At 41.7% G+C, this 27555-nt stretch overlaps 1 protein-coding gene across 2 annotated transcripts in view; it reads left to right on the top strand.

Annotated features, from left to right (window-relative positions):
* The first annotated feature begins 21673 nt into the window (after positions 1 to 21673).
* Positions 21674 to 27555, top strand: part of tgfbr3 (transforming growth factor, beta receptor III) — a 96309-nt gene continuing 90427 nt past the window's right edge. For both annotated transcript variants that reach the window (XM_079245317.1, XM_079245316.1), the window contains exons 1-2: positions 21674 to 21820; positions 25100 to 25245. In XM_079245317.1, coding sequence (XP_079101443.1) covers positions 25185 to 25245 — 61 coding nt within the window. In that variant the 5' untranslated portion in view covers positions 21674 to 21820; positions 25100 to 25184. The remainder of the gene's footprint in view (positions 21821 to 25099; positions 25246 to 27555) is intronic.

Raw genomic sequence — 27555 nt, 5'->3', positions numbered from 1 at the left:
TCACTCCATTTACCCACAGATACTTCCAGTTTTCCTCCCGACGTGGACCCCTGGGATTAATCCCAGGGACTAAACACGAGGATCCCTGCCGATGCTAACGCTGCTAGCATTAGCATTTGATTTAACTTAGCTGCGTCTGATTATTTTTACGCTTCTGTTTTAAACATTTTAGCTTTATTTTATGTTTTACAGGCTGATAAAATCCTCCCAGCGAGCCTAAACCAGACCAGTGTTCGCCGAACAAGCCTCCGGTGCGCTAGCAACAGGCTACATACCTCATTAGCCTCCGAGGAACGCGGGGGTGCTGAGCTCAGACGTCTCTATGGTAACTGCCTCAGATTTATACCCCTCGCGCCTCCACAGCTGATTGGTCCAAACATCACCTACACGTGCTGCAGCTGGCGCGTAAACTATCAACTTAAACACAAAAAGAAAGAAAACAAAACAAAACAAAACCATATAAGTAAATGTTCCTGCTACTTTAAAATTAGCTTGGTTTTCGGAATAATTACATATTTCTGTTGAAATGTTTTAAATAAATTGGTTATTGCCGAACGCTTAATTGATTAGGATTAGGCTAATGGATATAACTTGCCTCTTGTTAAAGCGTAGTCGCTCACGAGCTGCAGAAGTGTGAAGAAACAGGAATCCGTCCACGCGTGGACCGACGGCGGCGGGACAGTTGAATGTGGGAGGGGCGACAGTTGGATATGGGCGGGGCGATAGGTTTACTGACGGATACGAGGGCGGGAAACAGCGTTAACATCGTCATGTTAGCTGTTTCTCGTGTACTTTTCTTTTTCTCACCTGAAATTCTCACACAGATTACATTATTGTGACTAACATTTATACTTATAAATACTTTTACAGGAAGTTTGTAAAGTTTTCTTAAAAGGATATTCAAGTTTTATATTCAAGTCCAGAGAGCAAATTTGACCTTTACCAAGTTGACTTGAAGTAAACACAAAGAACTCAGCCATGTTAAAATGTTCCTGTTAAATAAAGTTGTGTTTCTAGGGTACATAAATTTACAAATTAAGGGCCTAGAAGAGAACAATTTACTTTTTTTTAAAATTTATATTCGTGACTGATCAGGACACAACCGAAGCAGCAGATACTTTGCTCATTGATCAAAAAAAATAAATAAATAAAAAAAAATAAAACAAAAATAAAAAATATATTTTTGCACCATATCAAACACAAATTGTTTATACAAATGCATTCTTTTCGAACTTCTCACACATTAATGTAATGAACCTAAACCTCTTTCAGCACTTTGCTCATAATTTGTTACTTATTTATTTATTTGTTTGTTTATTTATTTAATTGAATTTTATCACCATATACAAGTCACTCAACATGGAAGTGAAAGGTTTTACTTTTTACAGTTGTGCACTTGAAATAACACAGTGATTCCCAAACTGGGGATCGGGGCCCCCAGGGGGGCCCAGAGTTATGGGGGGGGGGGGTGCGTGGTAAGGCTAAATAAAACTTGGGAGTTTTTACACTGGATGAAATTGTAATAGTACTCATAGGAAATGATGATAAATTAACAAGAGAGAGTTCAAGTAGTAAAAAAAAAAAAAAAGAGAACAAACTATGATGGAACATATCTGTCCCTGCTTGACCAGTAATAATAATAATCAATGGTGGGTAATAATGAGAATGCAGTCTTTTGCGTGTACCAAAATATTATCTAATATAATGAAGTATGAAGCCAAACAAGTTACAACACCACTTGGGTACATTTCACCCTGAACACAAAGAAAAGCCTGCAGGTTACTTTAGAAATAAACTATCATATATAGAAAAGTTGTTTTACTAAAGCAGCATTGTCTCATAGTAAACTTCACTCACCTAAAGTCGTTTGCAGAGATTCCTGGTTTATACTTCCACAGAAGAATGGATAATTGTACTGACACAGTTTTAATTATAGATACCTACAATACAGCCACTAAAACTAAAGAGACATTTCTTAGTATGTCTCTGTGGTCCATGTGACGGGTGGGGGGGCTCGACATTATTGTTGTTGATGAAAAGGGGGCCCTGCAGAAAAAGTTTGGGAACCACTGAAATAACATTGGAGGAAAAAAACCTCCCATGTACAATCTGTTTTCTTTGCTGCATCTGAATGTAAAATCTCATCGACACATCGCGATGTACATCCTCACTTGCAACATTGTAAGCACCACCTTGTGTGTTTTCTGTACAGGTAGTTGCTTCATTTTTTCCAGGATTCAGGGATATTCTCAGAGACCTGATGAATGTAAAACCTGATCACTAGCAGCACTGGCCTGAGTTGCTTTCAATCTAACAGAGACTTTTGGCCCAAACCATGTTTAAAACGTCTCCTTCTTGTTCCTTGGAGCTCCTTCCACCGTGGCGTTCCACACCAGAAGAAACACACGTAGCCTAAACAACAGGAATATGAACCGATTGTACAAGAACCAGGAAACATTTTTCTTTTTTTCTGTGTGCTTGAGGATTCTCCGCTGAGATCTGGCTGCTGTGTTTTCAGTTAGTCAGATGTGTTTGCACACCTGCTGGATTTGTGTGTGCAGCTGGTTCATAGGTGTGTCATTTTAAGACCAGTGCTTTGAAAAACTGCCATCACAATGTATTCCTGTGTCACAAGCAGATAAAAATATGAGGCTGCGATTGTCGTGCAGATATGAGCTGGTGTTTTCTCCTTGCTAACCATAATATAATTTTTATTTAACTGGTTTGGAATACATGACTGTAAAACTGTAAAATTCATTTTTAGACTCATTTTAGAATTTTATTAACCAAAATGAATATTTTTCACACGCACCACTCATTTTGTTTTTAAATAATTTATGTTAGTCAGTGACTATAAACATAATATAGACCTTTCCTTTAAAAAAAAAAAAGGTAAATAAAAGAAAAAAAATTCAAAACTGACTAAAACTAGAGGAAAACCATCTTTTCTTTCATCATTTTGATCTTATATCCACAAGATGGAGCCACGTGCACGAACATCTGACCAGAGGTGTGTGGTTTGTTGAATTTCTTCTTTTCTTTTTGTATCTTTTAACTAGACGTCTTATCTAGACGGTTGTTCGCTTTTAAACATTTCAGGTTAGTTATTTACATGATTTTGTTATTTAATTTAATTATGATTTCCTCAAATGCAAAAACACTAAAGACATACAGAGAACATTTACACACACTGCACAGAGCCAAATTTCTTCTCAGATCTCCAGAACTATTTACAGACATTTTGTAATTCAGGTTGGTTGTTAAATGCAATGAACATGGTTTTCTGCATAAGACACAACAATCTGACATAAAGTCTGTCAGGATCGTTGCCATGGCGATGGCCTTGCTTGGTCGGTCGGTGGGTCCTTTGCTGCATCACTGGCCATGGTGTGGCCCCAGCCAGTCCGGATTTGAGCAGTTGCCATGGTGATGCCCTCTGTGGTTATGTAAAGCACTGCTTTTGTATGAAAAGTGCTTTTTAAAATAAAGTTTGATGTGATAAATCAGATGTGTAACATTTCAAAACAAAACAACACTATATGAGGTAATTATCCAGTATGTCTGCCACCTGGCCAAACACCTGGATGGTTAATAGTTACCACTTCAACCAAGAAATAAGGACAAACAAACTCATCTCGCTGTCTGTCTGTGATGCAGCGAGGTTTTAATTTTCACTTTTCTTTAGTTCACTGTTTTTTGTAAATATACCTGCTGCACTGCCTGAAAATAAATGCTTGAAGTGTTTCTGTACATATTACTGTGTACAACCCAGTCATATGTCCACGCGAAGCCCATCAGGGTTAAATTTGGGCTGCAGATAAGGGTCCAGTGTGGGTTTGTCTGCAGTTTCCACGGTGACATCACCTGTAGTTTGCCCACAAGTTGGTTCTGACTGGGTTTCATACAGGGCCCAACTTGGGGCACATTTAGCCCTCCCACATGGGCTCCACATGCCCACTCAGCCCACCTACATCCCTCATGGAGCTCATGCAGCCCACATGGGTTTCACATATGGGACCCCTGCAACTGAAACCACATGGGACCTGCAAAATTTGCCTAATTCAGGCGCATGCTCACTCACCAGCAATATAACCCAGATTTAACCCTTATGGGTCCCAAATGGAGATGCTGGCTGGATATCTGAACAATTTTCTAAAATTTGAGGCATTTTATTATCATGTTGTGCTTTTCATTCTGCCCGACGGCGTGCAGCTGGTCAGATAAAAACCAGGGGATATGAATGCAGCGTGCCATTTGGTGCAAAGTTTCATCGTGTTTAGGTTGCAGTGCTTCATTTTGCAGGACATTTGAGGTATTTTGCAGTTTAGCTGTGGTGGTTTATTTAATTATGTGAACTGATTTGATAAAATCAGCTTGTTTGAAAAATTGTGTCTTCATGTTGTGTTTTAATGTTTGTCTTTCCCTTATGTTCTTTTATGTAAAGCACATTTAAATGCTTTTATGTTTTAAAATGTGCTGTACAAATAAACCTCCTTCTTAAATGACATAATGAGCAAATGGTGGTGTTATCATGTGTTTCCACACAAAATACTGAGTTTCTCACAGTTCTGACGAAGTGACTCAGTTCAGATATGTGTCAGATGAAACATACAGGTAGAATAGTCAAAGTGAAGGATACTTGGCTTGTTGAATGACACAATAATTAATATAAAATGTACAATAATCTGTACAGGTGAGCTTAATTTGACTTTCTAAAGATTTTGAATGCAAGCGTGAAAGTGTGATGATTAGGAACTAACTGGAGAGCATGTTGTTCTCTGACAAGCTGATGAACTGCAAAAAGGCCCAAAGAAGAGTCTGAACCCAGGAAATGTTCTGGTTCAGTGAAGGCTTGTGTCTGAACAATCCCTTTCTGACCTGGTTCTGGTCCGCCTTGCTGACTCATGCCTTACTTGGGCATGCTTCCTGCTGACTGCAAACGTCATCATTCAACTCAGTCCACTTCACCTGTTCCACGTCTCTCTTAAGCACCTTGCAACCCTCAGTTCTCTGCCAGATTGTCTGCAAGTCCGCCTTGTCTTCAGCTCTCCAGCCTGGGTTTTTAATCTGTATTTTAGCCCCGATCTCTGTCTCTGACCCCTCCTGGATTAATCTGACTGGATTTGGTTCTGGACCTGGCCCTGGACCTGGACCTGGACCTGGACCTGGACCTGGACCTGGACCTGGACCTGGCCCTGGACCTGGACCTGGACCTGGACCTGGACCTGGACTTGTTTATTCAAGACACTTTCACATCTGCCACATTGACATCCAATCATCCTCGTTTGGCGGCCTTCCTGGTATTGTCCCATTTCCAGAGTTTCAACATCATTTCCACTATTTTATATATATATATATATATATACACACACACATACTGCGTCTCACTGACCATTGTTTTGAGTCCAAACATTAATTATCGTATTGTTGACCTTTAGACGTCATCAGGCCGAAGACCCCACCAGACACATGACGAGTTATTGAGACATTGACATTTCTAGGTTTCAGTATGTTGTTAGTTTTAATAAATAGTCTGAAATTATGGAATTAGCGTCACATATTCCTACTGAAACTGAAACAATTATGCCATATCACTGTTTATATTTACTCTATTTTCCACCCCAAAGCAAGAAGATGGAACAACAAGCAGGCAGAGGAAGAAGAGGAGGTCTGGATGGCAGTGATGGTCATCCAGGAAGATGAAGGTGAACAATGGAGACCGTTGTTGATGCAGAGGAGAATCTGTGGCAGAGGTCAGATGCAGAGATGTTTTATTGCATATGTAGTGCTGCTAGACACTGCATCTATAGTACAGTCACTTCTCAGAGAAAAATCCTGCACTTTACAGTAAAACAACAAAACTAACCCACTTTTTACACATGTTTGTGTTTGAGTTCATAACCCCACATGAAGCCAAAACCTGCAGAAACCCTTTATGTGATTCTTCAGAATTAATTACAGCTGAATATTAGTGTTTATATAATGCAGTCGGACAGAAACGGCAAACTTCTGTGTTGTTTTGGTGGAAGGAGGAGTTTGGAGAAGAGGAGCGATGAGTGCTGATTTGTGAAGAAGTTCATTGTGTTTAGAGTTCAGAGAAACTGAGTCGTCATTTCTGGAAACACGTTGGAGATAAAATCTAAAACAAGCTGAAGATTTGCAAATGCAATATTATAAAGCAACATTTATTTATTAATAATTAATCTTTGTTGAGTCATTTAGTTTTGGTTGTTTTTGTTTGGTTATGAGACGATGTTCATCCTTTACTTAGTTCACTTTTGTTGTTGTTTTCTGTGGATATGAGTCATGGTGTCCGGTGTTGGACCAGCATGCACTGGGGTGGGTACAGGGCCGGATTAAAAGTGCACAGGCCCCTGGGCCCAGAGTGTTCCAGGGGCCCCCTTCCCTACCACAACATTGTGAAAATTATAAATGATACACTGTAATCTCTCTCAGCCAGTAGTACCAGTAGCAACACACTAGACACTGTTGTGTAACTATGTGGCTTTTATGTACATTTTGTTTCATGTCCAAACTGCTGTTTGCCTCACTTGGGCCCCACATGGGCCCCAAGTGAGTTAGGGCCCCGGGGCCCGGGCCCATAATGCCCATTGGATAATCCGGCCTTGGGTGGGTGAATGCTTCTTTATTTTACCAGACCAACAGAAGCAGCAGTGAGGAAAAATGTTTTCCTGTTGGTGATGCAGAAACAAACCAGCAGACTACCAGATATAGAATTCTGCCTGCATCAGGAACTTGTCTTCGGTGCATGTGGCTCATCCCACGGCCACATCCGCCATATTTCTCAGGGTCAGCATGAGAAGACGACCTGTAGGAGAGAGGCACTTGCAGGTTTGGCCTTCAGTTCATGTGATTATGGTAAGTAGGGAAAGTTCAGAAGGGGAAAGTATGAAGTGGCAAGCTGCAAAGTCACGTGTTAAAGGCATGTTGAGCTTGACTATGAACACCGGCAGTGTGTGTGCTCTCCTGACAATGACAGGAAGCTTGTTCAGAAGGGAGGAGGTCATAAAGGAAAAGGCTCTGCTCCCTGATGTTTCACATGTTGGAGAAAATGACCAGTATAAACCCTCACAACAAGGAGAAGGAACAGTTTGTGTTGACAAATGGAGCTACTGGTCATCGGCCCTGAAGGACAGCTGTACATGTACTAAACAGTCGGAGTTTTTGGAAACATGCAAAAGAAAAGAAATATAATGAAGAAAAGATTTAAACATTTTTCTCACACTTATTCTTACTTTAATGTTATTTCAAACAGTATTAAAACAGAATTTTTTACTCTGTAAAGCACTTTGGTCAGTAAATACTGTTTATATGTGCTATATAAATAAAACCTACTGTATCACTTGCTTGTCTCCATGTAAACATATTTCTGAATTACAGACCTGAAAGATTGAAAAATGTTGCATGTAATGTTAGCTTTCTTTTTTTGGTTTTTTTTTTTTTTTCTTTGTTTGCTTCCGTAAGTCTCTTGATCCGTGACTGACTTCTATCTGTTTGCAAGTTAAACCAAGACAGAAACCAAAATGTGAACCAAATCAAAATAAATTCACAGTATCATAGTAAATATATGAGAGAAAGAAAATAAGGTAATAGTTCCAGTAAAATGGAGGGATGTATTTCCATCCATGATAGTAAAGACTGGTCTTTCTGTAGAGTTGGCATGTTTTCCCCGTGTACTCCGGCTTCCCATGTTGCATGTTAGGTTTAACTGATCAACCTAAACCAGGGGTGTCAAACTCCAGTCCACGAGGGCCGATATTGAATTGAATTGAATTGAACTGAATAAAACTGAATTAAATTAAACTGAACTGAACAGAATTTGATTCAGTTGCTCAAACCGAATGCGTTTTCTCCAGTTCTCTCACTGATTAGTGGATTACTTCTGGCTCCACAGCCTCCTGTCTATTCGCTGAGGTAAGTCCAGGTGGAAAGTCCTTTTGTCCAGACAGAGTTTTTAATGGTCATAAACATTTATAATAGACATTATAATAGAATTTAGAGCCGGTTCTATTTAGTTTCTTTTAATTGAGTCTCTGACTTTTAAACCTAGTGAACTATGAAGACCTTTATGCACATGAACCTTGTTTCCATTCATGGTTTAAAATCTATATTGATAGATTTTAAACCAGGAGACACATTCACTGGTTTTAGTTAAATTTCAACATTGGCTGAATTTTTCGTTTGTTTTATGTTTTATTTGAAAGTATTTTTAACTGTGGCTTGTTTATGTGTAATCCTGCTCTGTCTTTATAAAAAGACGTGTCTGATGGCAGTGGGAACTTCCTGGTTAAAGATTGGTGACTTACAAATAAAGTGTCAAAGACAGCTGAATACTCGCTGCTTTTTGTTGGTACGTGCCTCACTGTCTCAACATTTTCAACATTATCTGATCTTAGTAAGAACATCTGAGTTGTGTGAATGACTGAAGTAAAGTGCCTCGCTCGTGTCATCCATGAGAGGGCAAAAGAATCCACTTCTTCTCTCTGGGTTCATGACCATATTTTTCTGAAAATGACCATTTAAAGTCTACCTTGAAGAGTTGATTCATAGCTTGTTATTAAGTACAGAAGTATGTATATGAACGTGTATTCCAGGAGAGAGAATTAAACTGGCATAGAGAACATACTCAGTCCTTAAACCTGTGTGGTGGTTAATGTGCCCCATATGTTGCTGGAGAAGCATCCATTCAACCACATCAAGATGTTTTTCCAGCAGCCAAACAGCATGTGGTGTGGCTTCAAACTGAATTAAAAGAAGATGCTGCATTTCCAACAGAGATCGGATGACTGGGCTGCGATGAAAACACATTTTTACAATAAAACCAGTGCCCTACTACGGTGGAAATCATCTCATCTTTCCTTCTTCAGGTCGGTCAGATCAAAGGCAAAGCATGTGAGAGATGATGATGTTCAGAAGTCGAAGCTGGGGTCAAGCGTCAACAGCGACCTCGCCTTTTCCATGACCTTCAAATGAAAACAGAGCATGAAGCAGCTACATTGGTTCTTCCCCAGACCCCCTCACACCTCCCTGAAACAAAACTCTCTTATCAGAAAAGAAGCTAATATATATATATATATATATATATATATAGTTTCAATCAACCAATTTGGACTTCATGCTTGAACTTTGCTTTTAATATTAATGTAATTTATGATTTTACTTTGAATTTTAATGAGTTTTTTGCTATTTGTTGATGCATTTTACGACTTTTTAAAGCTTTCTTTGCACCACTAGTGCTTTTAATGTTTTATATAAAGCAATTTGAAAAGTCTTATACATGAAATGTGATGTGCAAATAAATAGACCTACCTTTAAATTTAATCTCTTTATTTTTACACATTCACAGAAGAAAACATTTGACCCACCAGGAAATTGAGCCGGCGTTTCAACACTACACCTCACTACACGGACACATCACGAAAACGCCACCGCCATGTGGGTTGTCACCCGTAAATCCATACCTTCAACCAAGGCCGGATTATCCAATGGAAGTTATGGGCACAGGCCCAGGAGCCCACACCCGCCTGGGGCCCACGCCCACCAGGAGCCCACACCCACCTGGGGCCCACGCCCACCAGGAGCCCACGCCCACCTGGGGCCCACGCCCACCTGAGGCCCACGCCCACCTGGGGCCCACGCCCACCTGGGGCCCACGTAGGGCAAACACCAGCAGTTTGGACATGAAACTAAATGTTCAGGAAAGCCAGATAGTTACATCACTACCAATAGTGTGTTGCCATTGGTACCATTGGCTGAGAGATGTTGGAAATGTCGTTTCACAGTGCATCATTCACAATTTTCACAATATTGCGGTGGAGAAGGGGGTCCCTGGAACACTCTGGGCCCAGGGGCCTGTTCACTTTCAATCTGCCTTCGACTGAGTTTGGACATCTGGACCTACTTGTATCTACTCTTTGCTCAGCTGTAGTTTATTCTGAAAGGCAGCTTATGTGTCTAATGTGAAGTGAGCAAAGTGAGCCTCAGAGACCAGCGCCCACCTGTTTATGAAATAACTTCCAAAACTGGACCAGAATTTAACATTAATTTGATTCAGGTTTTAATTTTTCTCTTTTTCTTTTTGCACTCCTAGTTTTACATCCATTAACAACATTTAATGTATTGTATTTGGCATTTTATTCCTGAATGAACTGGCTCATTAAGGACCACTACACTGTTGGTGGTGCGTTCACTTCAGCTTCGCTTGATGTGAACGCACAACTGCACAAAACACAGAGTTTTAGTTTAACAGTCCTTTCTGGGATGCTGACCTTTATATCATCAACAGGTCCACCAACTCCTCCAACATTATGACATCAGATGCACTTTTGATAAACTCTACGCCATTAGAAGGATTAGCTTGTTAGCATCAGATGCTAACCTTGATCAACGTTCTCTTTCACTGTAACTAAAACTCTTCTAATCCTAAATGTGTTTCACCCATGTGTTGTCATGACAACACATGGGTGTGGATGGCTTGTTGATGTTTCTGAGAGAAAACTGAAGGCCTCTGAGCTTACTGAACAGAGTGAAGGTGATGTCAGACTTAAAGAGAAGCTAATAATTCTGTTTCATGTTGAATTATAGCGACTGCAAGGAGCCCACTTCGTCTGGCAGCAGAACTAAAAAACACAATAAAAAGATCTTCTGTCAGCGCGTTAGCTGTCATCCCTGCATCCAGAACACATCAAGGAACAAAACCTGAGTTTTCTGCCTCAGATAGACCGCTGTTCCACATGTTCACGTAGGTCACATGCACATCACTGAGGTGATTCATGTGTTTTTCACATGTTCTTAACATGTGCAGGAACTGATATCGAGCTCTGCGTGAGTCTGCTACAGCAGGTCTGATGTGAGACAGGTGTGCTGCAGCAGGAGAACTGCCAACACCTGCAGGACTGCAGCTCTTGAGGACCAGAGTTGTCCATTTGCACAAAGCATAAACGGGTTTAAGGCAGAGTTTTTCTAGAGAGAGAGATCATCAGGTGTAAATGATCCAATTTCCCCTGATTGGTCTAAAAAGCAGCTCTGTGTTCATCTAAAGAGGCCCAGGTGAAAGATAATAAAATTCCTTTTTCTAGAGTTTATCTTATTTCTATTCAAGACACTTTGACAAGATGACTTTATATTAATCATATGGGCTTTTTAGAAAACAAAACATTTTAGTTTGTGGTGTGCCTTGGCTTAAAGAAACACTGGTTTAAGGGTCACCAAGCTGACAGGATGGGCTTTGGTGACCCCATCTGCTGAATGGAACTTGTAATGAGTGAACAAATGCTGTATTTACATTTCAGTTGGATCAAAGAAAACCACCTCACTGTTATGTAATCTGAGTTGAGTTTCTGTAATGGTGACCGTAACGGTGCCCCTGGTACTGTGGTCTGGTCGACTCCTGGTGCAGATGGCTCCTGCGATGGTGTTCCTTACCAGGCTCATCTGTGCTCAGCAATATATAACTAGGTAGGCGTATGCGTAATGTTTAAGAGTAGTGTTGGAAACTGATGTTGTTTGGGTGTGTGTATGAGTGTGTATGCGTTTGAGTGTGAGAAGGGATGAATTTTCTTTGTTGTGTTTTTATATCATGTAAAGCACTTTGTGTTGCATTTTATTGTAGAAAAATAGCTTTATAAATAAAGTTTGATTTGATTTGATTTCTTGCAGGATCTGTGGTTTATAGTTGAGCTACATGTTGAGCCCTCTGTCCCGTCCTCTCCTCCCCCAACCAGTGCAGGAAGATGATGTCCTTCCCAGTTCAGGTTCTGATAAAGGTTCTCCACGTCTCCTCATGCCACTCAGGATGGAGAACTGAATCAGAGAAATTTAAGAGAAGTGTAATAGAATTATGGTTTCCTTTACTCTGTGTTTATTTTTGTGAACTGGTTTATTATAAATTGGACTGATCACATAACAGGTTGGTTTTATCAGATTGTAGTTGAGCAACAATGAGTTGGAAAGAAATGGACTGGATATTTAAAGGCGCTTAAATTGAACTGAATCATGTTGTTTAGTCTTTTAAACTTAAGATTGCTTCATAAATGATGATTTTAAGCTTTTTTTTTAAAAAAAAACATTTTAAAGTATATTTTATTAATCATTTTCAACCACATAAAGACACGGCTGTGATGGACTGGCAAGCTGTCCAGGGTGTATCGAGTCTCTCACCCGAAGGCTGCTGGGATAGGCTCCAGCTCCCCCGCAACCCTTCATCGGATTAAAGGTTCCAAAACATGAATGAATGAATGAATAAAGAACACAAATAATTATTTTTAATTTTAAAAAAAACAAACAAAACTATTATTTTGGCATTGTTTTGCTGAAATATGCAAGGTTTTGCTGAAGATCCTCTGGTCAGGAGTACATGCTGCTTTGCAGTGAATATTTTAATGCTTTTTTCTGTCTTCTGGAAAATGCTAAATAGTTAAATATAGAAGGTTCTGTAGAAAACAAATAATATAATTTAATCATCTTCACTGTGGACACACTTCGGCAGATTTTTGGCCTTCCAGACTGTATAGAAATAGGTTATCACATGCATATTTAATAAATATTTACTGGTTTTCATGGTCTCATACATACATTACCATCAAAATAATTCAACCCATGACTGCTGAACACCTGTAACATCTTATAGATATCTTCATATAAAATCACAGAACTGGCCACATTTAAGCTCATTTGATTGTAATACAGTCCAGCTAGCAGGTCCTGCATATGTTGAAATTTGGGGACATTTTCGTGGCAGATGACTGAATGGCAGTGCAACAACTGGGTCGATACAAACTGCAGGAATGTGAGGAAGCTTCGCATTGCTCATGTCTTTGATGCACTTTCTATTCCCCTTCATCTCAGCTGCATTCACAGCCCCAACACAGCGTAAACAAACAGACATGCGTATGTATGAGCTGTAAAACAGTTTCACCCCTTTGAGCATTCGCTTGTTAACTCTCAAGAGCCCCACATCGACGTGTTTTTGTGTGTTTTACTCAACAATAGTTTCCTTTCCTCTTGTCACAGGTGCCGTCTAATTAGTGCTGAATCACTGAGTCGACGTTTAGGTTGCAGTCAGTCTCGCTGCATCTTCCGTTTCAGTGGAGGCTGTTATCACAGCAGAGTGTTTGTTCAGGAGCGCATGAGAGATTTAACAAGAGGAAATGATTCCACATGCAGTTTAGTGTTTGTCAATGAGGTTGTTTGGAGATCAAATTAAAAGACAGAACTAAAGTCTCACCAGAGTCTAAAAAACACATGTTTATGTTCTAAACCGGAGATCTGGAGTGTGGATGAACGTGGAATACATGACAAACATCCCGTTCTGGTCTGATGCAGGATTCCAGCTGCTCTACAGGACCTTGTCGCTGGATTTCTGCTTCCATGAAGCTCCAGATGTTTTGTACTGGTGAAACTGGACTGCAGCAGACCAGTTCTCCTGTTCCACCATCAGGATGTGGTCCAGCATGGTGGAAGGTCTTCCCTGAAAGAGACGTTGTCTGGATGGGAGCAGATGTTCCAGCATTGATGGAGCTTCCCAGATGTGGAAGCTGCCCACGCCATCGGCACTAATGCAACCCCATCCCATCAGAGATGCAGGCTGATAACAAGCTGGATGCTCCCTCTCCTCTTTAGTCTGCAGGACACGCCGTCCATGCTGTCCACAAACTATTCCACATCTTCATCCAGGTTTCCACTCAGAACATTTTAGATGAGCTTTGGTCCAGAGAAGACGGCGTGTTTCTGGATCCTCTTCACATATGACGGAGCTTTAACCTGCATGTGTGGACACAGTATTCAGCAATGTCCCATGCGTGCAGAGATTCCTTCTGATTCTCAGTTTGTCTTATATTGGTGAACAACAGACCATCTTTCCATCTGAAAGACTCTGCCTCTCTGAAATGCTCCTTTTATATCCAGTCATGTTACTGATTTGTTGTCAATTACTCCAACTAGTTGTCAAATACTCCTGCATTTGTTTCTGGTTCAGGTCTTTTGTTGCTCCTGTTCCAATGTTTTACAGATTTTCTGCTGCATCAGATTCACAATCAGCTCATATTTCCCATCATATGATAAGAAGTCTCAGTTTCAACATCTGATGTGTTGTTTAGGGTCTACAAGGAATAAAATATGGCTTCATGAGGTTTTAAAATAATGGAATTCTGCTTTTATTCACATTTTACACAGACACCCATCTTTTTTTGGACATGGAGTTGTAAGAAACTCCAAAGTGCAGTGATGTTTTATTCTTTCTGGGGGTTTTTTTCCACAACATATTTGCATAAATTCTCCTGTCTGCCTAAAATCTGTAAAAATTTACAGGATAACCTAACAAACGAAACATTTAAACTAACAAAAGTTGTCCCTATGGAGGACCAGAGAAGAGTCATGAGAAAAGTGGTTTCATCCTCTAGATGTGTGTTAGTACATATTTTTTTGTTTGGGGCTTTATACAATTTTTATTTTGGACATTATTTTTCATAAAGGCTCAATGGCAATGGTTTGTATTTCGCTTAATATTTCCCTCCTTGTTTCCTGCAATGCTTTGTCTGTAAAGTCATGTTTGTCTAACAGGAAATGGAACATCTGCATTAGCACCAAAATATCATTCCAAAGATGATAAATGTCTCTTGAAGTGTAATATTTGCCTGACAATATGTCTTAGATACCAGCATGCCTAATTGTTGTGGTGACAATGAACAGCTGTGGCCAGAAAGCTCATTTCACTGCTGTGACTGGAATCTGCGACCCTGCAGCAGTTCTCACTTGCACCAGAGTCTAAAGAGAGCTAAATCCAGGCAGCATTAATTGTATTATTCAAACCTCTGAGCACAGCTTGCTGCCCACTCTGAGGCTAATCAAATCCCCATCTCTGACTATGACTGCTTGTTGTTCTGCAAGGTTTAGGCTGGATTTTGTTTCTAAGATTATTAAACTACTGATTGGCAAAAACACACAATGCTGATACTCTTGTTTGGTTACTTATTTAACAATAAAAAAAAATAGTATAAAATACCCCTGCTCATCATTCACTTTATCAGCTCCACCTGTCCAACTGCATGTTAACGCGCATATCTAATCAGCCAATCACATAGCAGCAACTCAAACATCATCCCACTTTGGTCCCCGTAGTACCAACATGACATGGTTTAACCAGCACAGCCTACCTGAGCAAGTTTAAATGAAAGAACACTTCTAAATTTGGCAGATTTAGCCAAAGGGCTCATTTTTATTTGTCGTCCTTGGCCAGAACTTACAAAGGCTCTGTGGAATAAAAAGAGCAAAAAAGACAGACAATGCTAGAGATAATGACTTTGTTCAAATCTAGACACCACAAAGACAAGCTACTAAATCACAGATTAAAAAACAGCTACACACAAAATACAACAAGAATGTAAATATTGTCAGGTTATAAAAACGGACACAGTTGATTGTCCATATCTCTCTACCTAGAGCTTCTGCAAGGGGGCGTCCCATGAGCGTTCAGCTGACCAGGTGAACCAGTTTTTTCAAATGTTAGGGGTCTTGAGCCAGCTTCTCTGGATTCTCCATTGTAACTCTGTGTTGTCAGAGGTCATCTGCAGTAATGTCCAGCCATCAGGTGCGGGGCTTGCCTTGTGGGTGTTTCCAATCAGCAGCCTGTGGATCAAACTGGAGAATGACTCTTGTCAGGTGGTCAAGGGTAAGGCAGGGGACATGACTAAACCAGCGGGTACGACATTGTGCAGACAGGAAGTCGATTGTAACATGGGTAAAATGTTCACACCTTCAACAAATGATAACAAAGCAAGACAGCCTGACAAAAAATTACCTGAAAACATGCAAGCAGATTTTCTTAGACTACTCCGGTCTTCAGTCAGGGCAAAGTGTCCTGAGGACTGGAATTGAGAAATACTGCCTTAGTACCAACATGACATGGTTAAACCAGCACAGCCTACCTGAGTCCTGCTGCTGACCACAGTGGAGCATCTTCTGATGGAAACTTCCAACAGGATGATGCACCATGTCACAAAGCTCACATCATCTCTACCATGACGATGAGTTCACTGTCCTCCAACGGCTCCACAGTCACCAGATCTACATCCAGCAGAGCAGCATTGGGATGTGGTGGAACGGGAGATTCTCATCATGATGAGGTGGAACGGGAGATTCTCATGGTGATGAGGTGGAACGGGAGATTCTCATGGTGATGAGGTGGAACGGGAGATTCTCATCATGATGAGGTGGAACGGGAGATTCTCAAGGTGATGAGGTGGAACGGGAGATTCTCATCATGATGAGGTGGAACGGGAGATTCTCATCATGATGAGGTGGAACGGGAGATTCTCATCATGATGAGGTGGAACGGGAGATTCTCATGGTGATGAGGTGGAACGGGAGATTCTCATCATGATGAGGTGGAACGGGAGATTCTCATGGTGATGAGGTGGAACGGGAGATTCTCATGGTGATGAGGTGGAACGGGAGATTCTCATGGTGATGAGGTGGAACGGGAGATTCTCATCATGATGAGGTGGAACGGGAGATTCTCATGGTGATGAGGTGGAATGGGAGATTCTCATCATGATGAGGTGGAACGGGAGATTCTCATCATGATGAGGTGGAACGGGAGATTCTCATGGTGATGAGGTGGAACGGGAGATTCTCATGGTGATGAGGTGGAACGGGAGATTCTCATCATGATGAGGTGGAACGGGAGATTCTCAAGGTGATGAGGTGGAACGGGAGATTCTCATGGTGATGAGGTGGAACGGGAGATTCTCATCATGATGAGGTGGAACGGGAGATTCTCATGGTGATGAGGTGGAACGGGAGATTCTCATGGTGATGAGGTGGAACGGGAGATTCTCATGGTGATGAGGTGGAACGGGAGATTCTCATCATGATGAGGTGGAACGGGAGATTCTCATGGTGATGAGGTGGAATGGGAGATTCTCATCATGATGAGGTGGAACGGGAGATTCTCATGGTGATGAGGTGGAACGGGAGATTCTCATGGTGATGAGGTGGAACGGGAGATTCTCATCATGATGAGGTGGAACGGGAGATTCTCATCATGATGAGGTGGAACGGGAGATTCTCATGGTGATGAGGTGGAACGGGAGATTCTCATGGTGATGAGGTGGAACGGGAGATTCTCATCATGATGAGGTGGAACGGGAGATTCTCATCATGATGAGGTGGAATGGGAGATTCTCATCATGATGAGGTGGAACGGGAGATTCTCATCATGATGAGGTGGAACGGGAGATTCTCATGGTGATGAGGTGGAACGGGAGATTCTCATCATGATGAGGTGGAATGGGAGATTCTCATCATGATGAGGTGGAACGGGAGATTCTCATGGTGATGAGGTGGAACGGGAGATTCTCATCATGATGAGGTGGAACGGGAGATTCTCATGGTGATGAGGTGGAACGGGAGATTCTCATCATGATGAGGTGGAACGGGAGATTCTCATCATGATGAGGTGGAACGGGAGATTCTCATGGTGATGAGGTGGAACGGGAGATTCTCATCATGATGAGGTGGAATGGGAGATTTTCATGGTGATGAGGTGGAATGGGAGATTCTCATGGTGATGAGGTGGAACGGGAGATTCTCATGGTGATGAGGTGGAACGGGAGATTCTCAAGGTGATGAGGTGGAACGGGAGATTCTCATCATGATGAGGTGGAACGGGAGATTCTCATCATGATGAGGTGGAACGGGAGATTCTCATCATGATGAGGTGGAACGGGAGATTCTCATGGTGATGAGGTGGAACGGGAGATTCTCAAGGTGATGAGGTGGAACGGGAGATTCTCATCATGATGAGGTGGAACGGGAGATTCTCATCATGATGAGGTGGAACGGGAGATTCTCATGGTGATGAGGTGGAACGGGAGATTCTCATGGTGATGAGGTGGAACGGGAGATTCTCATGGTGATGAGGTGGAACGGGAGATTCTCATCATGATGAGGTGGAACGGGAGATTCTCATGGTGATGAGGTGGAATGGGAGATTCTCATCATGATGAGGTGGAACGGGAGATTCTCATCATGATGAGGTGGAACGGGAGATTCTCATGGTGATGAGGTGGAACGGGAGATTCTCATGGTGATGAGGTGGAACGGGAGATTCTCATCATGATGAGGTGGAACGGGAGATTCTCAAGGTGATGAGGTGGAACGGGAGATTCTCATGGTGATGAGGTGGAACGGGAGATTCTCATCATGATGAGGTGGAACGGGAGATTCTCATGGTGATGAGGTGGAACGGGAGATTCTCATGGTGATGAGGTGGAACGGGAGATTCTCATGGTGATGAGGTGGAACGGGAGATTCTCATCATGATGAGGTGGAACGGGAGATTCTCATGGTGATGAGGTGGAATGGGAGATTCTCATCATGATGAGGTGGAACGGGAGATTCTCATGGTGATGAGGTGGAACGGGAGATTCTCATGGTGATGAGGTGGAACGGGAGATTCTCATCATGATGAGGTGGAACGGGAGATTCTCATCATGATGAGGTGGAACGGGAGATTCTCATGGTGATGAGGTGGAACGGGAGATTCTCATGGTGATGAGGTGGAACGGGAGATTCTCATCATGATGAGGTGGAACGGGAGATTCTCATCATGATGAGGTGGAATGGGAGATTCTCATCATGATGAGGTGGAACGGGAGATTCTCATCATGATGAGGTGGAACGGGAGATTCTCATGGTGATGAGGTGGAACGGGAGATTCTCATCATGATGAGGTGGAATGGGAGATTCTCATCATGATGAGGTGGAACGGGAGATTCTCATGGTGATGAGGTGGAACGGGAGATTCTCATCATGATGAGGTGGAACGGGAGATTCTCATGGTGATGAGGTGGAACGGGAGATTCTCATCATGATGAGGTGGAACGGGAGATTCTCATCATGATGAGGTGGAACGGGAGATTCTCATGGTGATGAGGTGGAACGGGAGATTCTCATCATGATGAGGTGGAATGGGAGATTTTCATGGTGATGAGGTGGAATGGGAGATTCTCATGGTGATGAGGTGGAACGGGAGATTCTCATGGTGATGAGGTGGAACGGGAGATTCTCAAGGTGATGAGGTGGAACGGGAGATTCTCATCATGATGAGGTGGAACGGGAGATTCTCATCATGATGAGGTGGAACGGGAGATTCTCATCATGATGAGGTGGAACGGGAGATTCTCATGGTGATGAGGTGGAACGGGAGATTCTCAAGGTGATGAGGTGGAACGGGAGATTCTCATCATGATGAGGTGGAACGGGAGATTCTCATCATGATGAGGTGGAACGGGAGATTCTCATGGTGATGAGGTGGAATAGGAGATTCTCTTCTTGATGTGGTGGAATGGGAGATTCTGATAATGAGAGATGCCCAATATTATCAGTATACCAATTTTATCGGCTGATATCAACATTGAAATGCAGAATTGGAAATTATTGTATCGGTTTTACTTTTTTTCTTTACATACAGTAACTTTTAGACAATATGCACATATTATACATCAAACTCTTTAGCTAAGTCTGATATTTCTCAAAATGATAACACATAAGAGATTTTGTGTCATATATTTTTTACAACATATTTTTGTTTGGCACAACTTTCTCCAAAAATATTTGCATTAGTTGACATCGATTTAGAAACTCAAGAGGTGGACAAAATTGGTATATTGATAAAAAAAAAGCAAATATTAAACATCTTTCTCATCTTGGATGTGCAGAAACTGTGATGCTTCATGGCAATATGGATCAAAACCACGAGGATCTTCATATATTGGCTTATTGGTTGCACTGCTGTTTCACAGCAAGAAGGTTGCAGGTTCGAGCCTTGGCTAAGGGGTTTGACCAGTAGCCTTCCTTTCCTTGCCGTGTATGCGTGAGTTCTCCAGGTATTCTGGCTTCCTCCTGTGTTTGGTTAATTGATCACTACTCACATGTGTGTTACTTTTGATAAAAGTGTCTCCTGGAATATTTCACACCACGAATTAAAGCAACTCTGGTGGCAAAAGGGGGTCCAATCTCGTGGCCGCGTTGGGTATTTAGGCCAGTGGTTTCTAAACTTTTATTGCAGGGCCCCCTTTTCATCAACGATAATGTCGAGCCCCCCCCTCCTGTCAGATGAACAAAGAAACATAATAAGAAATGCATCTTTAGTTTTAGTGGCTGTATTGTAGGTAACTATAATTAAAACCATGTCAGTATTATTATCCATTCTTCTGCTTCAGTGTGAAACATTTTAAATCAGGAATCTCTGCAAACTACTTCAGGTGAGTGGAGTTTTCTGTGAGACTATGCTGCTATAGTAAAACAACTTTGCTATATCTGATAGTTGGATAGTTTATTTCTAAAGTAACCTGCAGGCTTTTCTTTATGTTCAGGATGAAAAGTACCCAAGTGGTAGTGTAACTTGTTTGGCTTCATACTTCATTAGATGATAATATTTTGGTCCATGCAGAAGACTTTGGTCTCATTATTACCCACTATTGTTATTACTATTACTTGTCAAGCAGAGACAGATATGCTCCATCATAGTTTGTTCTCTTTTTTGTATTACTTGAAGTCTCTCTTGTTAATTTATCATCATTTTCTATGAGTACTTTTACAAATTTATCGAGTGTAAAAACTCCCAAGTTTTATTTAGCCTTGGCGCGGCCTCCCTGTGATAACCACAGACTGTATATAAAGAGATGGACGTAGCCTCTGTGACATCACCCACAGGTTTCTGAGGAGCTGAATTGAAGCTCGGTGGGCGGTTCCTACCATCGCTATCTTGGCAGGGGCATGCGTGTCGTCTCACCCGGAAAATACAAATATGGGCAAAGAGGTGGAACTGAGAGGGTGGCTGTGAGCGTCATGGTGGATGATTGACATCGAAGAAACTCTGGAGATAACCAGCTAACGGAGGTAATCGGGCTAAAGCTAAGTCACATTGTTAACCGGCCAAAAACCGCGGTTGTTCTACGAAATTGGGTACCTGTCAATCAAAAGCATACGCCCCTAAATATGCAGAATTTTGATGAAATTACTATTAAACAGGTGAGTTAGAAAAAAAATCACTTCCCCCACAGTTGTCATGAAGGTAAACGTGACCTGTTAAACCCAAGATGGATTTTTGTACCAGGCTGTAAACATGTTTATTTCTGCTGTAAACATGTTCATTCCTGCTGTGAAGTTGGTCTTTTTAAGATGGGAGTCTATGGGGATTTGCTCTGTTTTGGAGCCCCTAGTGGATGAAGGGGGAACTGCAGTTTTATGCACTTCTGCATAGGCTTCACTTTTAATTGCCGGAGGCTCTGTCCATGTTTCATACACAGTCTAAGGTAATAACTCTGGTCCCCCCTTGGGGGGCCCGCCCCCCAGTTTGGGAACCACCATCATGCACGCGATGAGACAGTTGGGAATTGTAATGGGACTGCATGCGCACTCTCACTCATAACAACTACACACTGCATTACATTTTATGGAAATATAGCTAAGAAGTTGGTGGGTAAGAAGAAGAACGTGCCTATCTATCCTGGAGGGAGCGCGCGCTCCACCTCGGGGCAGACCCTCGCGCACAGCTCGTCCCCCCCTCTAAGCCCCGCCCCTCCATGGAGCCGTCAGTAAAGGCAGATAAACCTGGTTAAACGGAGTAAACTGGAGGTGGTGGCGGCTCGTCTTCGCGTTTTAACATCGTCGGTTGTTTGTTTGCCGGTTTTTACCCCGTTATAGTGACGGTGTGCACGTGCTCGCGAGACGACAGGGGCTTTACCGTCACAGCGGAGCGGCTTCAACTTCAGCCCAGTTTTCTGGAGACTGCATGGTATGTCCGCCCTGGTTCTGCTTCTCTTTTCACCTTTACTAAACACTTTATTCAGCCTGAACTCTGGAAACCTGTAAAACATGTCGGTAAGGTTGAAATAAAATTTTTAGTTCAGGTTAAAGCCGAACACACAGCTCTTTCTCCTCCTCTTCCTCAACCTAAACTGTAAACTCTCGGCTTTTTAACGCGCTTTCTGCTGGCTTTGGTCTGGATTCACATGAAAACCATGTAAAAATGAGGAAAGAAAAACAGGCAAACTGGGTGTGTGTCCAGATCAGAGCAGCATTTACGGTGAAGTTTCTCCTCCGAGCCGCTGCTGGCAGGATGTTGAGGATGTGCACGCGCTGCCGTGAAGATAAACGTGACTGACAGAAACAACATGAAAGAAAAAGGGCTTAAAACTGTGCAACATGAAGGAAAAAGGGCTTAAAACGGTCTCCATGTAGAAACAACATGGTGCTATATGAAGGAAAAACACATAAAACTCTCTCCACGTGCACGAAGAGGTCACAGCCATCAGCATTTAGCTGGTTTAGGATGATTTCTGCCAAACACGCAGGTTCAGAAACTGCCTCGTGTCACACGTCAGGTGTTTTTAAGTTGATTTTCTTCCCTGAATGATCTGAGCTGATGCTGGTTCCTCACAGAAACCTTCAGCTTTGAACTAAATGTGACTTCCAGCACCGTGCAGCAGCTGTCATGTCTGAGCAGATGGTGGAGAAATACCAGAACCTTTGCTTCAGGGTCACTCAAGATGATTTTTAACATTTTTATCATAAATGTTTTAGGAACCACTTGTAGCTTAAGATTTTATTTTTCATTTATTTATTCTTATTTATTGTTTTTTTTTCTGTCTTTATTTTTTAGTTTTCCTGTTATCTTTTTCTTATTAAATTTTTTTTATTTATGTATTTGTTTTATTTTGTCCTGTATTTGTATTTTATTCAAGTTTCAACTTTCCTGACTTTTTTAAAAATAATTTTTTTTCACCCAGAATGAATTTAGTTTCTAATTGTTTTTGTCTTGTTGAGTTGTCTGTGTGACAAACCGTGCTGCACAAGGGAGGCATCTCTTAAACATGACTGCCTTGTTACTTTGCATCCTTTTTATTTATTTGTAGATGCTGTGATGGCCTGGTTAACCTGTCCAGGTGTACCTGCATCTCGCCTGTCAGGCTCCAGCATCCCTACAACCATGATTTAGATTAAGCTGGATGTCTGAATTGTAAATAGGTTCAGATGTTAAAGTGTTAAATGCATTTTTTTTTGCCTTTTTTATGACATCTAAGCCTGCTTTATATCAGATTGTTTGTGAAGCTGCATGTTGTATTAGATCTGTAGGTGTTGTGCGGCGTGATCGGGGGAACATGGTGAATGCAGTCTGGTCTGACTTGACTGCAGCGACCACGCCGATATACACGCCAAGACTTTAACACTCAAACTACCACAAGTATGCAGTTTGGTTTCAGTGGTGTGCAGTGCGCTCGGTCAGCGCTCTGCATGTCTTGATGGACTTTCCAGATCTTCTTTGGAACAAAAAAAGCTGCTCAGCTTAAGACTGTCAAGGTTGAGAAGAAGTCACATGGGCTGACTTTTGATCTGTTGCCTCAACAAAAACCAGCACCGTAGCGGTGAGCTTCAGAGTTTAACTCTCAAACCAAAACAGTCTTAAAAAAAATCTCCCGACCAGAGTGAAAACTTCAGTTTTCCTCCGAATCGCTCTTTTTGTCTCCGCAGACATTGCAACACAGCTCCGTTTGTTTAGTCAGTGAGGAGATGAAGGTTAAGGAGGAGCAGCATAAATCAAACAGATAAGCTGAATGTGTAATATTTGTCAAGATCTTACAAAATGACTTCCTAGTCATGCGGTGAAAGCCCCTTTTGTCCTGCGCAGGCTCTGCAGAGCCGTGCACCTAGAAGCCCTGTGTGCATCGCTTCCCCTGCATGCGCTCTGGTTCACCACGACTTGCCTACATGCACATCTGCTTCTTCCACGCAGCTGCCGTCACAGCACCTTCACCGCATGCTTGTGTCGTTTGATGTAAGTAACAGTTCCAGTTTTGTGGCCGCGGAGGATTCGGGGGATCTCAAAGAAGGGGTTTGTCTTTGGAAGGAAAAGGTTCAGCTTTTTCTGCAGGAATTAACTGGAAACAATCCAGAATAAGACTAAATGATGACTTTATCGGATTTCTTTTACACTGAACACCACAGTTTATCTGCTTCTGTGTGTATCATTACCCATCACACACACATTTCTTTATTTTCCTCTACATGTACGTGCACTGAATCAACACATCAATCATGCATGGGAGGAAGGATTATTGGCTAGAATGGTTGAAACTTCTCTGTTTTCAGTGCTAAATCTGGGAATTTTTCACATAATTTAGCTGCTAATTTTCTTCTGAAAAAGCACAAAATAAAGAATACAGAGATCTTTTTTTTTTTTTTTTTTTTTTTTTAAAACAGAGCAAACCTGCTTCAGGTTTTTTTGTTTTGCTTCTTGCATCACTTAGAAAGCTGCTTATGAAGCGTATCGGTGATGTGCTGTAGCTCCTCTCTGTCCACCTGGTTAATGTTGATAATTCAGGGTGATCTATTCAGTGAGCAGACGGCTTTTATGCACAGCTGGTTCTGTCAGCTCTAAAGACTTTTAACACATCTATTTATAGTCCTGAAGTCTTTAACCACCACTTTATGAATGGTTTACTTTAAAACATTTATTTTCTCCCTTAGATAAAGATTTTCTTCATCAGACCAAAAGCAGACGTGTTAATCATTTAATATGGAGTCCAAAGTGCAGTTTTTGCCTGAAATGCGGCTCCCTGTTGCTTCTGGTTTTCCTTGAACTTCCCCTCGGGGATGAATAAAGTGTCTTTGATTGATTGAACGGTTGAATCAGCTGTTTGGAAACCGGTGTCCGTGGGGATGTTTAGGGTTAGCTTTATGCGGACTAGCACCGTGTTTCTGAGCTGTTAACTGGGAAGTCGCTGTGTTTCCTTGCTCTCAGTGAAACCGTGATGATTATCTGTGTCATAGTCGGCTGTGTTTTCCAGCTTCTCTGCATCCAGGCCACACTCCACCAGCTTGTTAAGGTGTGTGCGGTGTGGCCCTTTTAAAGCATGCACAACCCCCCCCCCCCCCCCCCCCCCCCCCCCCCCCCCACATAAATGCCCGGGCCTGCAAGCTGTTGTTCCTCTTCCCATCCCATCTCTCCCACAGCTCGCTGCTGGTTTAACCTCCTTCTTCTGGTTGACGTCTTGTATTTGTGTTCACTTTGCAGCTGGAGCTTGAAGGTAACTTCCTGTGGAGCCATTTACAGGCCAGTTCACCCACCTTCTTCATACTGGGAGCTGCAGGATAACAACATGGTTACCAGATCTCCCATTCCTCTGATACTTCTGGCAACATGCTGCCTGACGTCTGCAGGTAAGTTTACCTCACGTTAACCGTTACACGGCACACATGTTTGTTTACTTCCAAACAAACACCTGAAGTGAGGAAGAAGCCCACATCAGGAAAGAACCAATCCCAGACTCAACTTCTACCCATGTAATGGGATTTTCCACTCTTTCTCCCAGCGTGTCTCTCAAGACGGTGCATGTCAGAGTCGTAAGTAAGAGAGATTTGCATCCAAGAAAGTGCTGACAAGTTCAATCTGAGAATAAAAGCCTTCAGGATGCCTGCATGTCTCTGTCAGGTCGGCTGGAACGAGTTGTCGATGCTGCTAAATGCTTAGAAACGTGGATGTTTGTCTGATGCAGCACGCTGCAGCCTCATCCTGATGGATGTGCATTCACGAACAATTTCTCATATTTTCAAACACTGGAGCCGCGGTTCTGATAGTTCTGGTTCTGTTACCTCTTGTCGCACCTAAATAAGACAGGCGTGCCTTCATTTGTGGCTGAAATGTCGCACAAAAACTGCTAAACCGGAGCAACACGAAGTCCCTTCTGATTGTCTCTAAACCACCAAACGTTCAATCATTTTAACCCAAAAGCCTGTTTAAATATTTTAATTACAGTCTTTTTATTTAAACAAAACCTACAAAAACTGAATTATTTCCCTTAAGATAAATAGTAGTCGGGGGGGTGCAACTCTGGTGGTCATTCATCTTGAAAATGTTGGAGATTAGCAAGACTCTTTCTGGGGACCCAGAAATGTACAAATGACATAAATTCATCATACCTACAAACTATTTCATACTTTTCTTCTCATGAATCGCTGAACAACTTCAGACCTGCTTAAAACCACCAAACATTCAGTAAGAAATGCCCGTTTATGCACTTAAGTTATTGATTAATCAAAACAACATGCAACACATGAATTATTTTCCATTTAGTAAATGTGTGTGTGTGTGTGTGTGTGTGTGTGTGTGTGTGTGTGTGTGTGTGGTAGGGATTTTAGGGATTTGAGTCTTGGATGTGTCAAAGATTGGCAGTAAAACTGATTTGATGACATTAGTATTGCAATGTAGTATCAGATAATTCCTCTGGGGACCTTCGGGACCCAAAACGCCACTTTCAGCAGAATTTCATTTAACATTTTAACTGGATTTTATCAGATTGAACTGGTTTCTCATCGTAGACAGAAGCAGGAAATTTACATATTTTTGCCAGGTATCATGTGAAGCTGTGGGGTTACCCATAACGGTGAAATGTGTGTGTAAAATATGTGTTACCATTAGATGCTGATTAGGAAATTAATCAGCACTTACACAAAAATGAAATATTGGTAGTTTATTTATATTTAAATCAAACTAAAATGTATTTATTTTCAGTATATTTCTGTTTTCTGGTATGCTATATTTATCATTTAAATGTATTATTTATGTTGTTTTTTTTACAAGTATCTTGTTATTTGCAGAAAGTTGCTTCATGTAGCCATAATTAACATTTTCCTGACGTCATATTGACATTTTTCTCTATTCCAGCTCATCTGTTTTCTACTCTGCTGTATTTTTATACAGCATAATTACCAATAAAAAGGCTCTTTTTACTGTATTTTTCTATTTGTGTCGCTAAAGAGGAGAAAAGTCTGAAAATGCGAGTGAAAAATGTTGCATTACGAACTGATGTGGTTGTGGTCCAATAAAAACCTGATTGTGTAATCACAGCTTCATCTGATAAAGCCATCATTCACTTTGGTTAAAAACATCTGCGCTTTGATTTCAGCTGCATTAGCTTGCATTCAAATTGGCAAAATGTTTAAAGTTTTAAATGTCAGCTGTTGTTGGAGTTGAGAGGTTGACTTAGCGGACACATGAAGGACCGCTGGACCCTGTCGGAAATGCTCGTTTCTATAGTAACCGAGGTTTATCCTAAAAGGTGAAATGGGGTCTGAAAAGCAGGTAAACATGGTGACTCAACGTCTGCCAAGAGGTGCAGATGATGGGATGAAGAACCTGTCTGTCATTAGATGAAACTGCTTGGAAGCAGGAATTTCAGCACCAAGTCTTAAACAGATGCAGAGAAATTCCACATGAAAATAACATGAATGCTCATCCAGTCGGATCCTGGAATACCTGCCAGGTTCTCTGGAAATATTCCCAGTAGTTGTTGAGCCATTGCTCCAGCATATCGGAGTTCGTTCAGCAGGCTGTTTGGAGACTTTTCCTCATGGTTGTTGAGGGAAAACGTGACTAATGATCCTCCTTGCTCATTTCCAACTCGGCTTGTCAGGGCTTGTGGTGTTGGGAGCTGGAGAACTGGTACCTAACTTACTCTGGAAATGCTTCTT

The sequence above is a fragment of the Telmatherina bonti genome (assembly GCF_933228915.1).
Source record: "Telmatherina bonti genome assembly, chromosome: 8".
Classification (NCBI taxonomy): domain Eukaryota; kingdom Metazoa; phylum Chordata; class Actinopteri; order Atheriniformes; family Telmatherinidae; genus Telmatherina; species Telmatherina bonti.
This window is presented reverse-complemented; position numbering and strand designations above follow the sequence as displayed.